Source organism: Gallinula chloropus (assembly GCF_964237585.1).
Source record: "Gallinula chloropus genome assembly, chromosome: 2".
Lineage (NCBI taxonomy): Eukaryota > Metazoa > Chordata > Aves > Gruiformes > Rallidae > Gallinula > Gallinula chloropus.
In genome coordinates this window covers 58,611,627-58,627,495 of record NC_140086.1, presented here as the reverse complement: position 1 = coordinate 58,627,495, position 15,869 = coordinate 58,611,627, and the positions used below count along the sequence as shown (strand labels likewise).

Below are 15,869 nucleotides of genomic sequence, written 5' to 3'. Positions count from 1 at the left end.
AACACTGTAAAGAAAATTTGTTTAAAAAACTTCCATCTGTAAATAGTACATATATTTTAATAACGTATTGAATTATATATTGGTAAATGTGTTTCTTCTTACACTTATCTCATACAAGAGACAGTGTGTTCAAGATATACTAATGCTGCAAAGGCATCTACAGAGTATCATTGGCTCATTGAGGTCACAGTGCATAACATACTCTTGAAAATGAGTTGCCTCTGCAGGTATCTGAGGGTTGCTATCTATTTGAACGTGGCTGAGCATTTCATTTTATCAAAAATGCCACCAAATGTTTAAATTCTGTGTGGTCAGTGCAGTCCCTAGGACAAGTCTAATGAAGGTATGTTCCACCAAGGCAAAAAAACCTAAAAGGTTAAAAATGGAGAAATATTTACAACTTTCTTCAGTCTGTAAGGTTGGGTTTTCTGTTCTAGTATTCTTCAGTGCATTTTCAGAGAAGGGTTCCAAGGCTATGAGTATAAGCATTCTGGTCCAGTCCCATACATATCCGCAAGCCTTTTAAAGCGAGGGCCCCAGTCACTGAGGTAATCGTAGTTCTGGTCAGAGTTTGAGCTGATGGAATCTAAAGAGCTGAGTGATTCTGCCACCGAGCCGTTCCCCTCAAATGCGTATGTCTGCAGGGAGTCGTAGGGTGGCGCGCAGGGGTCCACATCAGCTTCTTTTAGTCTTTCCCAGATAAATTCCCTAAAAATGACATTATCTGGGATGCTTTTAAAAGTCGGTCTGCTCAAGAACTGAATCTCAGGTGTCACATCCCTTCTGGCCTTGGTGTCTCGAATAATGTTGAGGTTTCTCAAGGCAGCCATGTCAAAAGCCTCTGTATCTTCTTCTCCGCCACCCTCATCATCATACCTGACAATGTTCTCTCTGATATCTCTCTCTTCATCAAAAATAAGGGGCTCTTTTTTCCGTCTTCTCATGGTGACAATCAGTAAGACAAGAACTGGAACATAGAAATAGTGGAGTTTTAGCAATGATAAAGTTTCATCATACTTTTTCTAGTAGTGGAAGTACTCATTAATTTATATGGCAAAGTCCCAAGGACATAGCAGGCAATTTATGCAGTCAGATCTGAAGCTTAGCAGGTTCTGAAACAGCTTTAAAACCATAAGCTTTTTAGATGTTACAAAAATCTATTTCCAAAACCATGCTGGATTAACATCTTCATCTCTAATTCTATATCCTATGCTGTCCGCCAAACATAAATTTTAGGACTAGTTCAGTCTGACTATTACAATCTCACAGACATGAAATAAAAAAGGACCTTTTCCTGAACTCTTAATTGCCCAAGCAATAGAAGCACATTCATAAAGTAACTGAATAGAATTTAACAACCATAGTTTAAGAAGTGGCTGAACTAAAGTATATGGCCTCTGATGGAAAAAAATATTAGAAAAATCATAGATTGGAGAACATTGAATTGTTAAGCAATGTGTAAAATAAGACTTGTCTTACTTTCTGGATTAAAAGTATGTAAGACCTCACTTCCCTGTAAAGTGCAAAGTACTGTACTTGAGGTTTATGAATTACATCTAATGAGAATTGCTAGGGTTGGAGTTTATTGGATCAGCCAGTGCTGGAAATGTAATTATTTTTTTTAAATTTTATTCCTTAAAATTTCTTTCAGCTTGGAAGCTAATACTAAACTGCAGTGACAGCCAAAAGAAGTGGGAGAAACTAACTAAAGGCTCCTCTTGTTCAAATGCAGTTTTGGTAGAGAAACAGCATTGCTGACACACAAAATATGGAACCATCAATATTGCATCCATCTGTGGAACATGATGGAATGTGAATCATCCTTCTAGAAAATCATTAATACTATATTGTAGCATCTGGATAACATTTGCTGAGTTAATGATACTACTAGAAAATAACAAACATCACTATGACTGCCAAAATAACAGTACATTGAAAAGTGTCATTCTACATTCACTTGATCTCTTCTGATTTTATGTTTATTTTTAATATTAAGAATATGTGATTATATGAATTTGTGTGTCTAAGGTCTATAATCTTTACTTACAGTACTTTGATAAAACAAGTAAATGCTGTATAAACATCTGGAAAAACAGAAGCTGATATAGATAAAATTAAACTTGAGCTTCTCTAGGTAATCTCAAATGTGGCCTCCATAAATTGCATAATGTAGAACTGTCATTCTTGAAAGTCCTTCTTTCCATGGAGGAATTTTTATAATCAATATCATGATGTGTGATTGCATATTAGGATCACGAGTCACTCAGATACTGCGCATGCAGAAAACTGTATCACATGTCTACAGATGTTATGGTACTATTTGGAATTGGTTAAAGCATAAGATGACTTTAAAGGTGAACTTTCTGAAATTCTTTTTATTTTCCTTTGGATCTATGTATGTCTAAAAATAAAACTGGAGGAAGTTAATTTTTTTTTTCTGGATTTTCTGACAAATATATTAAGCAACATTTTTTCCCCTTTTTCAGTAGCTACAAGGCACACATCTAATGATTCAACTACTAACAGATGCCTTGTGACTCTATATTATTGCAGCATCAGACTCACTCACGTTTTTGCCACTAGCATCTCCCTGATTCATGCCTTATGCATTGAATTCAGAAGCCACTAGTTTAGGGCATTTTGCTTTGAACAATATTTAGATAAAAAGTTTGGCTATGTAAAATTTTGACCTTTAAAGAAGCTTTTGTGAAATTTCAAAACATTCTGATATTTGTATAATACAAATTGAGCTGTAAATTATACAACAGAGAGCATAAAATTGTCATCTTAGAGACAATAGCACTCCACTCTTAATGATTTTTTCCTTATTATAAAAGATATTTTAAAGTGAAAGACAGATTAGTTTTCTGTCAGTACAAATACACATGTAAGCCAAGATTGCTATTGACATAACTTTTTAATTTTTTTTAACATTTACTGCCACAATTCTTACTGCCGTATAAGTAAGCAGCTAATCATTTCCTTTACTCAAGTGTAAATGCATTTTCACACCACTGTCCCTCTTAACAGACTTAATTTTGAAAGTTAAATACCTGCTAATAAGTGAAAAATATGAAACTTAGTGGGCAGATCTGCCTAAAGGTACAATAAAAGTCAGGATACAATGAATATTTTATACAGTATTCCTTGTACATCTCATACTTGCTTGAAGCCAAGAAAAATAAGGAGTCTTTCTAAAGGTTAAATATTTTAGCATTTAGATGGCTTTATGAGATTATTAATTTCTAGCCTTTACAACAGCTAAGAAGAATAAAGCTTAACCTCTAAATGAACAAGACTTTAGCTGCATTGCAGGAAGTGCAAAGGTGAATACAAGCCCAAAACAAATTTTACTGATATCTAAATCAAGTGCAAATGGTTTTACAGCTTATCCAATTCTCATCAAGTCATGGTGGGGTTTTTTCCTGCATTTATCACAAAACCAAAGTTCAAGTCAGTAGTTAATGATTGTCTGAACATCCAGATATCCTAATTTTATGCTTTTTAGAGAAGAAATAACACAGTGAAAAAGCTTTAGGGGCACAAGTACTGCACATTGAGACCACTAGTTTGACTTCCTACTGTTACACCAAACTCATGCTAAAGAGATAAAATGGCAATACTGATTTCATATGTGATTTAAAAAATAAATAAATCAATCAATATCATAAGCAGCTAATTATAAAGGGTAAAGAAGCAGACCTAATATAGATCTAAAATAACCTTTTGTTCTGATTTACCTGAAATGTTAGAAATGTTGATTTTGTCTAACAGGTACAATAGCCAAGAGGAAATGTCATTAGTATTTATATTAGCTGTGATAATACACATCTTTATTCTTGTGTCTCTATAAAAGGAATGATAATATCAGTAGTTTCAGTTCACTTAGTCTTCAAACAAACACCATTGAATACAAGAGTGTTTTTTTTTTTCCTTTGACATATTGCAGTGTGCTTTATTATATTATTATGAAATTTCCATTTTGGTATTATCTGGTAAAAAGTCACATTTAAGTCACCTGAACATATTTCTCTGATTTCGTATCAATCTTTCCTTTTGCACTCAAGGCAACTGCAACAGAATTATAAGGAAATCATAAAAGCCTTGAGACAACCTGAGGGAGAAGGCTACATGCAGAGCTATACAGTAAGGGACAGAGGTAAATCACAAGCATCATCACGCCTTGTATACACTATACCCTTAAGCCTGGCATTTACTATAGCACTAAGCTGCATCAGCTGTGGGCAAATCTGCACATTGGTTTAAGCCTTAGGTGTGTCAAGATTCATAAAGCTTAAGATTGCAGCTCCTCAGCCATCTAAGCAGCACACTAATAACCAATTTAGTTATACCTTACAGTTGCTAGTACAGTCAGATGAGATTTGGGGATTATAGAGGCAGAGGCTCAGGAAACCTGCATTTAATTCCCAGTTAACAAGCTTTATACATAACTGTTGTTTAATCAGTGGATATGAATGAGATTTCCAAAGTGACTATAACCTTTAAGTGCCCACACCAAGTGACCCTAACAAGCTCTGCAACTTTTGGAAAATGTCTTCTGCATTTCATAACCATCTTTTAAATGGCTTAATTTAGATACCCTCACATGAAATCAGATACAGATTTATCACTTTTAGAACTGCAAGAGCAAAATCACACATTCTACATTGTCACACTCTGTACACATTTTGCCTATTTGGACAGTAAGATCTTTATGACTAGGACTATTTGTTCTTATTTACGAGTCACACAATTTAATTGGGTGTTGATTTAATTGGTTTCTTGTAAGTATTATGATAATAATAACATAGTCACCATCTTTCAACTGAAAAAATAATCATTTAATTTTTTTTTTTAAGTTTAATCAAAGTATTATTAACTTAGTACTACAGTAATGGGAGGCTTTCTTTAGTGTTTCTATGAAAATAGGTGGTTCAAATAGATTATATTCAGAAGTAGGCAAGATTAAAATCATGAAAAAGTGTTATGTCAATCTAGCTTTCTTTGTTTCAATACAAAGAAAATCTTTAGCTTCTCAAATACGATTGGGTTATCTGCAGGTGAATGTTCTTTTTTTGTGTGATTTTATGTACACATTTTATGCTAAACACTTGTTACAAAAGCAATTATTGTGTCTGGAAGATGCTAACTGAAAAACAAATTACCTTGAATTAAATTACCATATAATTTTCAGAGGAGTTAAAAAATTCCTACTTACTTGTCTAAAAAAATATGTACAGTCTAAAATGAATACAAGCTAGCTTTTCATATGTCTTTTATAGAATAAATTGCAAGCACTTTTTTTTTTCTTTTTAAGTTTTTTCTTTTAAAACATAACTTCATTGTGGAATGAATAACTGTAAAGCATTTTTTACTAATTAACAAAGTACTGGAACTTTTCTGTGGAATAAAATTTAGAATTTAATCTCCATCAGTCAATATGAGGAAGGAAAAAGATTTGGTTTTTTTTCTTTAAATTTTAAAAATTATTTTACTTTAAAAATATCTATATCACGTTACATGCAATTATAATGAAATACTATTTTATAATAACATTCTTCCTTCTTAGCAAAAACTTTTTGCTTATCAAAAAATCAATTGGTTGCTTCAGTGAAAATAATAAGAAGAAATCCCACTGAGACAATCCGAGCCTTGGTCAAGAAAAATGGTTGTTTCTTAGACAAAGGGTTATGTGGAACAAGAACAAATACCAAAGTGTATCACACTAATTTTAAGAAGAGCTTGTTGAGAATTGAAGATAGTAGTGCCAGAATGCATGTGTTTATGACATTTATGAAAATCTCATCCCTCCATCACTTTACAACTGGTATTCCAATTGAGATGACACTGATGAATTTGACTGGATTTGCATTGCTTGTTAGTCTTGGGTTAGAAAAAAAAAAATAATCCGGTAGCCTGTCTCCTCTTTTCACTGATAAACTCTTACACAAAAAGCTGCATCCTTTGGTTTGAGCCCTGGAATCACTTGCCAAAAGCTGAAGCTTATTTTCATACTGCGCTAGTGGAACTTTAGGATTTTTTCTCAGGAATGGATGTGGAAAAAAAAAACCAACCCAAAAACACCAAGCAGGATACAGTACCAAAGTGTAGCACTCGAAGCAAGGGTTAGCATACAAACACAGATTAAACTGGGTCTGAATCTTGGAAGTGTGATTAAAAAGAAAAATTTAGATTCAAAGTCAACACATACAAATGTCTATTTGGATACACAGTGGTGATGAATTCAGCTGAATTTGGAAGTGCAAAGTTTTGACATCTATAACCAATGATAAAGTGGTCAGCTGACAGATTCCTCTCCAGTGCACGGCCTGCTATTCAAATGCCTTATTAACAAAGGTTATCCTTAATCCTTAAGCAAAAGCTTGCTCGGCACTCTAAAAGTGACCAGAATGAAAGCTCAGGTTTCCTGATTTATTGTTTGTATTTGATCCCTGGTTTAATGAGTAGAATACAGAAGATATTGCCTGTTAACATGGTGTGTAACTACTGAATGCTCCTCATCAAGAAATATGGCTCTAATTTAAGAAACATTTATGCCCAGGCCATGCTGTCTTGTGTCAGAAGTTGTCTCTTATGAATTCTTCAGAAACTCCCTTTTTATATAGATGTGGTGACATTTCAATTTGAAATTTCAGTCACAAATGTTACAGAACTTTTCTTCTTAAATACATTCAACCAAAGTTTTAAATTGGCTTTTTTCCACTGATATCAATGTCAATTAATATGAGAGAAAGACATATCATTCTCTTTAATTTTCAACTCTGCCATTTAGCTTCATGTTCAAATAAGGTTCACTTGGGTGTGTAAATAGCCTGGAAATGCTGCTAATAAACAATATTTTAAAAATGTTCATATAAACTTTTGGAAATCATTCCCTTCCATTTCTCCTTGAACCTATGCCTATCCATGTGTTGGGTGAGTTTAAACAATCTTATGTTGTTAGGGCTTTTTTTTTTTTAGGAGCTAGAAATGCCATCTCCTAAACATAGAATGACTAAATTTGTTCAGTTCATTGCAGAGGTAGTGATAGATCTTACTCTGTGAGAATAATGCAAGAGGATTTCCTTTTTTGAGTCTTTTAGAAACATTTGTAGCAGAAGGGCCATTTCCTTCCAAAGCCTGAGGGTGAGGTGAATCAAAGTCAGTAAGAAAATAAATCTATATGTTGTTGAAATGCTGCCATGAACAAAAGTCTGGACAAAGGTGTCTTGATTTGACATATTCAAACTACTTGGATAACATTGACAGATAAATCACCCCTGGGATTATACCAATCTGAGGAGACTATGGTCCTCCCCTTTCTCTTAGACTGATATTTACAGCGAGGGAATAGAAAAATCGTTCCATCAATAACAACACCCACGAAGATTCTTAAATGGTAAATTGTTACACTTTTTAACACGTGGTCTTTCTGATTATAAGCAAAACTGTACTTCTGCTCACCTGCGTCCTGCAGATATAGGATGATGCTTCATCTTTACTCCTCAATTTGAGCCTTTACTACCACCACGTAGTTATTTTGTTTAAGAACTAGGCATGAAATGAGAAACGCTAACCAAACTAGAATGTTGATACTGTGTTACTGTTTTCCACTGCTTTGTATCTAGTTGCAGTTTCACTGCACAACATAAAATTCAACTGTGCTACCAGTTGCAGAAGTAACAAAAGATCATTTTGTAGAAGATGTTCAATTAAATATGATGATTCCCATTAGTAAATTACATCTTTTGTAGTTTCTGAATGTCTTTTCTTCTCTGCAAATCAATAAATTTTAAAAGCGAAAAAGTGACACAGGTTGATACTGGTTATATGGCAAGTATGATAAGCCAATTACTTCCATAAACCATGTTGCCCTTTCTGAAGTATTGATGCAAGTGTTGTTTTGGGGTTTGTTATTTTTTTTTATTATTTTTTTTTATTATTATTTCACATAAATCTCTGGAGGCAGCTTGACATAGAAACATAGTGTCTTGATAGAAAATGCTGTTCTGCCTCTGAAGTTATGTGTCCCTGTTTAAAGAAATTAAAGGGGATGAGGGCAGTTTAAACTTATATACATTCCCCCCCCCCCCCCCCCCCACACACACACTATGCATTGAACAGAAAATAATAGTAACAGGAAGAAGACATACCTAGTAGTGTCAAGACACAAGCCAAGATTGCTATCAGGGCGCCAGTGCTAAGACCTGCAGGCAAGATATATGCTTCTGCGTTGCATGTCTGAGCAATACCGTCTGCATCACAATCACAGACTCTGATGGTTAGGGTATTAGTGCTACTAAGTGAAGGTGATCCACTATCCACAATGAATATTGGCAAGTAGAAAACAGATTGTTCCTGTCTTCGGAATCCATTTCTTCTGGTTAATACTGTGGCAGTGTTATCTAGATAAAGGAATACAAAGAGAAATATGAAATACATGATCTTTGTAAAACACAAGTGTATAATTAGTAGAGTATATTACTTAAAGGACTTTATAAACACATTAAAATTATTTCAACACATTTATTTTTCATGGCCATGTATTTTCAAAACTGCAAAAACAGGATCAGCTGAGAAATTATATTCCACTAAACAAAAAAAAATCAATTTTACAAAAAAAGTTTTAAATTTGCAAAGTTCTATTTCACTGAAATTAAGCTCATAGTTTCCCACTCATGATTCATAGTTGAAGATGAGGTCATTGTAAAAAAAGAAAAAAAATCAACCTTCAGTGATTCTATATATCTGTTTCAGGTCTAATTTCCAAGGATCTATTGAGAATCATAGAATCTTTTAAGTTGTTATCTTTAAGACCTTTAAGATCATCAAATCCAACCATTAACCTAACACTGCCAAGTCCACTTCTAAGCCACATCTCTAAGCACCACATCTACATGTCTTTTAAATACCTCCAGGGATGGTGATTCAACCACTTCCCTGGGCAGCCTGTGCAAATGTTTGACAACCCTTTCAGTGAAGAAAATTTTCCTAATATCTATTCTGAACCTCCCTTGGCACAACTTGAGGCTATTTCTTCTTGTCTTATCGCTTGTTAATGGAGAGAAAAGACCAACACTCACCCAGCTACAACCTTCTTTCAGGTAGCTGTAGAGAGTCATAAGGTCTCCACTCAACCTCCTTTCTCCAGGCTAAACAACCGCCATTCCCTCAACTGCTCCTCATTAACCTTTGCTCAATACCCTTTTCCAGCTTTGTTTCCCTTCCCTGGACATGCTCCAGCACCTCAATGTTTCTCTTGGACTGAGTGACACAAAAGTGGCTTGGGGAGTATTTCCACCAGCTATAGACTTGTATGTGTCCCAGTAGTGTAGCAGGTCACTCACTGACAATTCCCCCTGGAATTATGGGGGTTTCATTCTGTTCCCCATCCCTGTCTTCCAGTTCAGGGGCTGGGTACCTAGAGAGCAAGTGGGATTAGACACTGAGGTAAAGAAGACGTAAGTTACATCAGACTCCCTCATCCTTTGTCATCATGCTTTCCCCACATCCAACTCACCTTAGGTCTTCTTTTGTTGCCAGTGTATTTATAAAAACATTTTTATTGCCTTTTATGGCAGTACCTGGATTCAGTTCTATCTGGGCTTTGGCCCTTTTAATTTTCTTCCTATATAACCTCACAGCATCCTTGTAATCCTTTTGAGGTGCCTGCCCCTTCTTCCAAAAGCCATATACTCTCTTTTTGTTGCTGAGTTCCGTACAAAGTTCTTTTCAACCAGGTCAGTCTTCTTCCTTGTCCCACTGTCTTTCAGCACTTGGGGATGGCCTGCTTCCGTGCCTCTAAGATTTTGTTGTTGAAAATTGTCTGGCCTTCCTGGACTCCCTTGACCTTCGGGACTGCATCCTAAGGGACTCAGTCAACCAATCTCCTAAACCAGCAAAAAACTGCTCCTCCTACTTCTCCAGGTATCAAAAATGCTATTTTATGATTGCTATGCCCAAAATGCAACCATCCACAAATTCTTCTGTTTACTACAGATCTAGCAGGGTCCAAGGGTTCAGCCTTGCTGGCTCACTCAATCACATCTTCACATCTTCTACATACTTCAAGAGCTTTCTGGACTTCTTTTTTCTGTATTGTATTTCCAGCAGACATCTGGTAAGGTGAAATGCTCCACAGGTACAAGGACTAGTGACTGTGAAGTTTCTTCTAGCTGCTTATGGAATATTTTATCTACCTCTTCATCCTGATTGCGTCATCTATGCAGACTCAGATCATGATATCTGCCTTTCCTTGATTATTATCCATAAACACTTAACTCTTTTATCACCATCATCAAACTCTAGACAGTCAAAACACTCCCTAACATACAGGGTTACTCTACTGCCTCTCCTTCCTTGCCTACCCCTTGCCTGTTATCCAGATATGTAGATCAACCCACCATGTCTTCATGATTGCAACTGTATCATGGTTTTCCTGTTGCAAAATGGCTTCCAGCTCCTCCTGTTTGTGGCTCATACTTTATAATTTTGTGTAGATGCATTTCAGTGAGGCTATTGATCCAGCCACTTTTGGGGCGCCAGGAGTCTTAATTTCTATGTCACCATTCTCAGGTGCTTCTGTGGTTTTTAATGTGCCACATTTATCTCCATCCCTTACCTCCACTGAGATGGCAGACTGAATGAATGCGTTAGTACACTACCCTTCAAATATTGGCATGCCAACTCCAGGCTTACCTCAAGCAAGCCCGGTTTTATCCCTTTTCTTTTTTAAATCTAGTTTAAAGGGCTTTCAATGAGCCCTTAAAACCCCCTTTGCAAAGAGTCCTTTTTCCTGAGACAGGTGTACCCTGTCTGTGACAGGCAGGCCTGGTATCATGTAGACTGACCCATAATCAAAACCCACAAAATTCTGCTAGCGTTGGAGTGTTCTGTCACAAAATTCCTCCAGGCCTGGAGCCAAGTATTAATCTGTTGGCTGTCCCTGTTTCTTGCCTCATCATTGCCTATTACTGTAAGGGCAGAGGAGAGTGCTGCCTGTGTTCCAGATCCATTAACCAGTCATCCCAAGGCCCTGATATCTCTCTTGATTGACCTAGCACTTCATGTTGCAGCTTCATTGCTGCCTACCTAAAAAAAAACAATAATGGCTAATAATCTGAGTGCTGTACCAGGGTAGGAAGCTTTTCCTTCACATCTTTAACCCTGGGTCCATGGAGTCAACAGACTTCTCTAAGAAGTGAGTCTGGTCTGCATACTGGGCCTTCTGTTCCCTTCAGAAGGGAGTTTCCTACGACAGTGACCCACCTTTTCTTCTTTATGGAAGCAGATTTGACAAAAGGACTTAACTTCAGCAACATCTCCAAGCTAGATAAACTATGGTCCTCACTATTATTTGCTTCCACTTGGCTATACCAGATCTTCATACCTACTGTGCAAAGGCACATAAGAAGGTGCAGTAGTTGCAGAGGAGGCTCATATGCTGAGCCCAGCAGGAACTTGTCAGAATTTCCCCCTCTTACTTAAGTCATTGCATTCAGATAGGTGGAGAGACAACAGCGAATCCTCTGTTTCATGCATCCTGTCTTCCTGTTGGCCTGTCCCAGGAAATGTAGGATGCAGTTCCAGTAGCCTAGCTCCTTTTCAGACTCCCTGATGCTCCTGAACCTATTCAACTCCTCCTGAGGCTCTGTCACTAAGTGGAGGAATTCCTCTACTAGGGCATGCACACCTCCCATAGATGTGCTCATTATTGCCATCTAGTATTGGCCTAAGAGTGGAGCACATCCTGCAGCCTGACACCTGGGAGGCAGCACCTTCCCACCAGAGTCATGACAGGAGCACAGCTTAAGGAGACCATGGTTTTCTGCCAGGTGGGTGCCATTGCTCCCTGGTTGAGGAAGCAAAATTTTGAATTATTTACAGATATGGCTATCATATTAACAGAAGGTAGGAACATAGTAATAGGAGAATAAGTTCAGAAGACCAATCAATTTATTTCTATAATGCAGAAGTATCCTGTTGTTGGACAAATGCAGGTAATTGCATAGGTAAAGACATGCACTTGTTTACAGCCTCAGCTAAGAGTCAAAAGGGTGACTAATGTTATCAGTCTAAAATGTGTGCTTTGATGTTGCTCTGAGTTGGGTGATTAAAAGCTCCACGTGTCCCAGAAAATATGTGTAAAACTCACTGTGTTCAATACAGGTTCACAGCTCCTGAGATGTATGGAGTTACGTCTCCTAGAATGTATAGAAAAGTTCGGTCGGTCGGTCTGTCTATCTATCTACTTATCTAGCTATTTATAGACAGATATATTGATAGCCCCGTAAAGTTACCATATTGTGTCATTTTTTATGACCTATCTGGCAACTTCTTCATGTAGCATCATTTTAGATATGCACAACATTAAATAACATCAAAAGAGGCAACTGCTGTGGTGTCTTGTAACTCCACTGATTTTACTGACTTTGCAAAATTCTGTAATTACTTTTTTTTTTTCCCCAAATTATAAGTTCTTTGGAAGAACTCCTGTCTTTTCATTAAATACTTCACAGAACTTGTAACAATGTCAGACTTCTGAATAAACTCTTGTACCATCGCATATTAATTATTTTAATCATTATTACTATTACTTTAGTTATGAACTGCAGGCTGCTCACTTGAAAAAAATTAAGCATGAAAGAAACTATATGGAGGGGAAAAGAATAAATAGCTGTGTGAGAGAACATTATTAGGTCACATGTTAGTTATATTTAGTGAAAGTTGTTCAGTATCTGTTGGTACAAACCATGTCCTTTAGGCCATTATGTCTGCGGATATTTTATTAATAAGGAAGACTTTGTTGTTCTGGTTTAGTACTGGTTCACAAAAGAGCAGGACAAGAGTAACAGTGTCTATTTAGTTCTATTTTCTTCAGCTAATAGCTAAACTGACTGATACATGCCCGGCTGCCATAGTATGCAGTGCAATTAATGAGAACGGTAATTAGAAGCATGTTCTTGGATATTTTAACTAACAGAAATGTGATGTCAGTGCGAGTCTTTGAATAAGTTCTGGGGGAAATAGTCATAAGTCCATGTAGATGTTGTAGGCAACTTCCATTTTCAAAAGTATTTTTCAGTAGATGATATGCTTACTGCAAAGGTGTGTTTTTCTTTAAAAAATCCCCAAAACTCTCATTTACTGTGCAGTAATTTTTTTATTCCCTGAGTTAAATTAATAAAACATGAATTCCTGGACATTTTTCAGTCACTGCCCCAAGGTAAAATCTAATTTAGATAAAAACCTATAAATACAAGCAAAAATGTCAGAAGAGTGACTTCTGGGGAGAGAAAAAAATTTTTAAAAATTGAAGCTGCTGCTTGGCTCAAGGCTTTAAATGATTCAAACAACAGCTTAATTCCTTTGACAAATAATCTACAGATATAATTATTTTTCAGGTTGTACTTCAACTTAAGTTCTTACTATAATAGAAGTTTACATAGGTCATAATCAGCATGATATATTCAAAAAAGAAAGGTTTCAATGTTGAATATTTATGCAACAAAAAAAAAAAATAGTCCTTACCTTTATTGTCCTGCAGTGTAAAATTGTGGTTATTTGCTGCCTCTGCTGTTAAACTGAAGTAGAACTGATGGCCGTTTGGTGGGTCATCTTTATCAATTGCACTGATTTTCTGGATGACCTGTTTTGAGATAGATGTTTGTAATGGGAAGAAGTACAAATACAAGTACATGATATATATCTCTTGAGTTCTGCTCATGTTTCATTTTGGTTTTCTAATTTCCTAAACATGTACAGATGCTATTAACAGTGAAATGTGACTTGACTCTTTTAGTTTGCCTGTAAAAGATTTATTTGCCAAAAGCAATGTGAGAATGTTAGGTCCTACCATTCACCAGGACTTGGACTAAAAATTGCATAAAGTGTATCTTCTGGGTGGCCCTTAAGGTAGTTACCACTTTCTGCAGTCAAAGTTCTAAACTTTTGCACTGAGAAGATTACACTTCTGAGCATTTTAATTCATATAATGAAAAAGGAAACTTTTAAGTATATTAATATTTTATGAATTTTATTATCAATAATAATTCTATTTTCTGACATTCTGTCAAAACCTTTCTTTAAAAAATAAAAAAGTGTCACCATTGCTTGAAATTTCTAAAGAATGAGCATTCAGAGCTAATAGTTGTGACTTGATCACAGGGAAAACAAACAGGTACTCCAATAAGAACATGCATATTTTGTGTTTCTCATGAGCACAAGCTAATAATCATTATGTTGTCTGTATAAGCATTTAAATTATACTCTGATTCTGAAATGTGCAATAAACAACATATGCCACAGGAAGGACAATATTCTGGGAGAAGGCACAAAAGTGCAAAGCCCCCCAAGGGATTATGTGGGATCTACGTGGGTGAAACATATACTAGTTTTCTGAGAGAAAGAGAGAATGAGCTCTTACGGAGTAGAGAGGAAACATCCAAATATGACACACCGAGTATAAATACCACCAGATACTTTTAGTCAAGTCTAGGACTACTTGGAAGACATTTGGAGAGCTAAAAAACACTGGGAAATATGGTAAGAATAAATCTCCCTTATGAAATCGTGGCATTATGGCCCATCTTTCCTAAGGGAAATAATAGCATGTATTCAATTTAGGTCTGGTAGGCCTTTAGTCTCAGAATAACCTCGGTGTTATGACTTCCCACTTCCCAGCAGGAAATATGTACTCTTAATATTTTTGAAAATTTGGTGAGTTCAGCAAAATGTGTCAGTTAAATCAGTTAGAAAGCCAGAGATTTTAACAGTATCTTCAACAAGTCATTTTTACACCTGAGTCTTTCCCTTCGGAGGTACAGTGGAGATGTTAGGGTTTGAATAATATTTGCTTCTGCTGCACATCAAAGAATTTATTTTACTGCCATAAGCTGATTATATTCTATCTTAAAGCTGGCAGACTTTCATAAAGAATGGATGCCTATCTGATAAAAATAAAGATAAAAAACTATTAAGCCATACCTGACCAGGTTGGGCATTTTCACAGACAGTTGTCTCATACTCCATGGCAAACTCAGGGGCATTGTCATTGATGTCAAGAATAGTGATGGCTACATACCCTCTCCCAATCTGTGCTGGATTCTCTATAGAAAAAGAAGCCAACAAAACAATCAAGAGCTCCTTGCAGGTCCAATGTCATAATTTAATCTTAAACAGCAGATTTTTTGGACTAAGCATAAAGGACATCAGTGCATGATACATTTCCTTTGCTAGAAAAAAAATTCTGGTTTGGAGTGGTGGTATTAATGGTAGAGCACGGCAGAAAGAAAAACTGTATAAACTTTGCAATGTTTTTAAAGGTTATTACAATGATATTGTAATAAATATTATAAGCATTTAAAGTAATGTATCCAAATATAGTTCACAAAGTGGTTTGGTTTGGGGTTTTTTTTTTCCACATGTGAAATACTTGAGGAGTAAGCAGTTTAGATACCAACTTGTTCCTCTTTTGACCGTACTGAAAATCAAGCAGGCTTTAAACACTGATTGAAGCATTTTAAGGTATCACTTGTGCTCCTAGACACTGTCTTTGCCAGGTATGCCCCTTGGCTCCCTTGTCAGTTTTGCTACCACCCAGGAAATTTTTTTGATTTCCATGCTGGCCTCCTAGAACAAAATTCTAGTCCTGAGAACACAAGAAATTCATACAGATACTAAATGATAAGTTAGCTTTCAGGTTAAACATCAAATTAACCTCACTGAAAGCAAGAAGCTAGGATTTTCAAAATAGCAGGTCAGGAAACTGATAGCTCTTTTATTATCACAGCCCAACAGAGTAGTAATAAGAATGAAATTTGGAAAAATAAATTCTTAAAATATAAAAGCAAAAATACATAGCTTTTCAT

The 15,869-nt window shown here is 36.0% G+C and overlaps 1 protein-coding gene across 1 annotated transcript in view; it reads right to left on the bottom strand.

Annotated features, from left to right (window-relative positions):
• Positions 1–473: 473 nt before the first annotated feature.
• Positions 474–15,869, bottom strand: part of CDH7 (cadherin 7) — a gene marked incomplete at both ends in the record, with an annotated part of 69,324 nt that continues 53,928 nt past the window's right edge. The window contains 4 exons of the mRNA XM_084260020.1: positions 474–967; positions 8,154–8,405; positions 13,531–13,648; positions 14,986–15,107. Coding sequence (XP_084116146.1) covers positions 474–967; positions 8,154–8,405; positions 13,531–13,648; positions 14,986–15,107 — 986 coding nt within the window. The remainder of the gene's footprint in view (positions 968–8,153; positions 8,406–13,530; positions 13,649–14,985; positions 15,108–15,869) is intronic.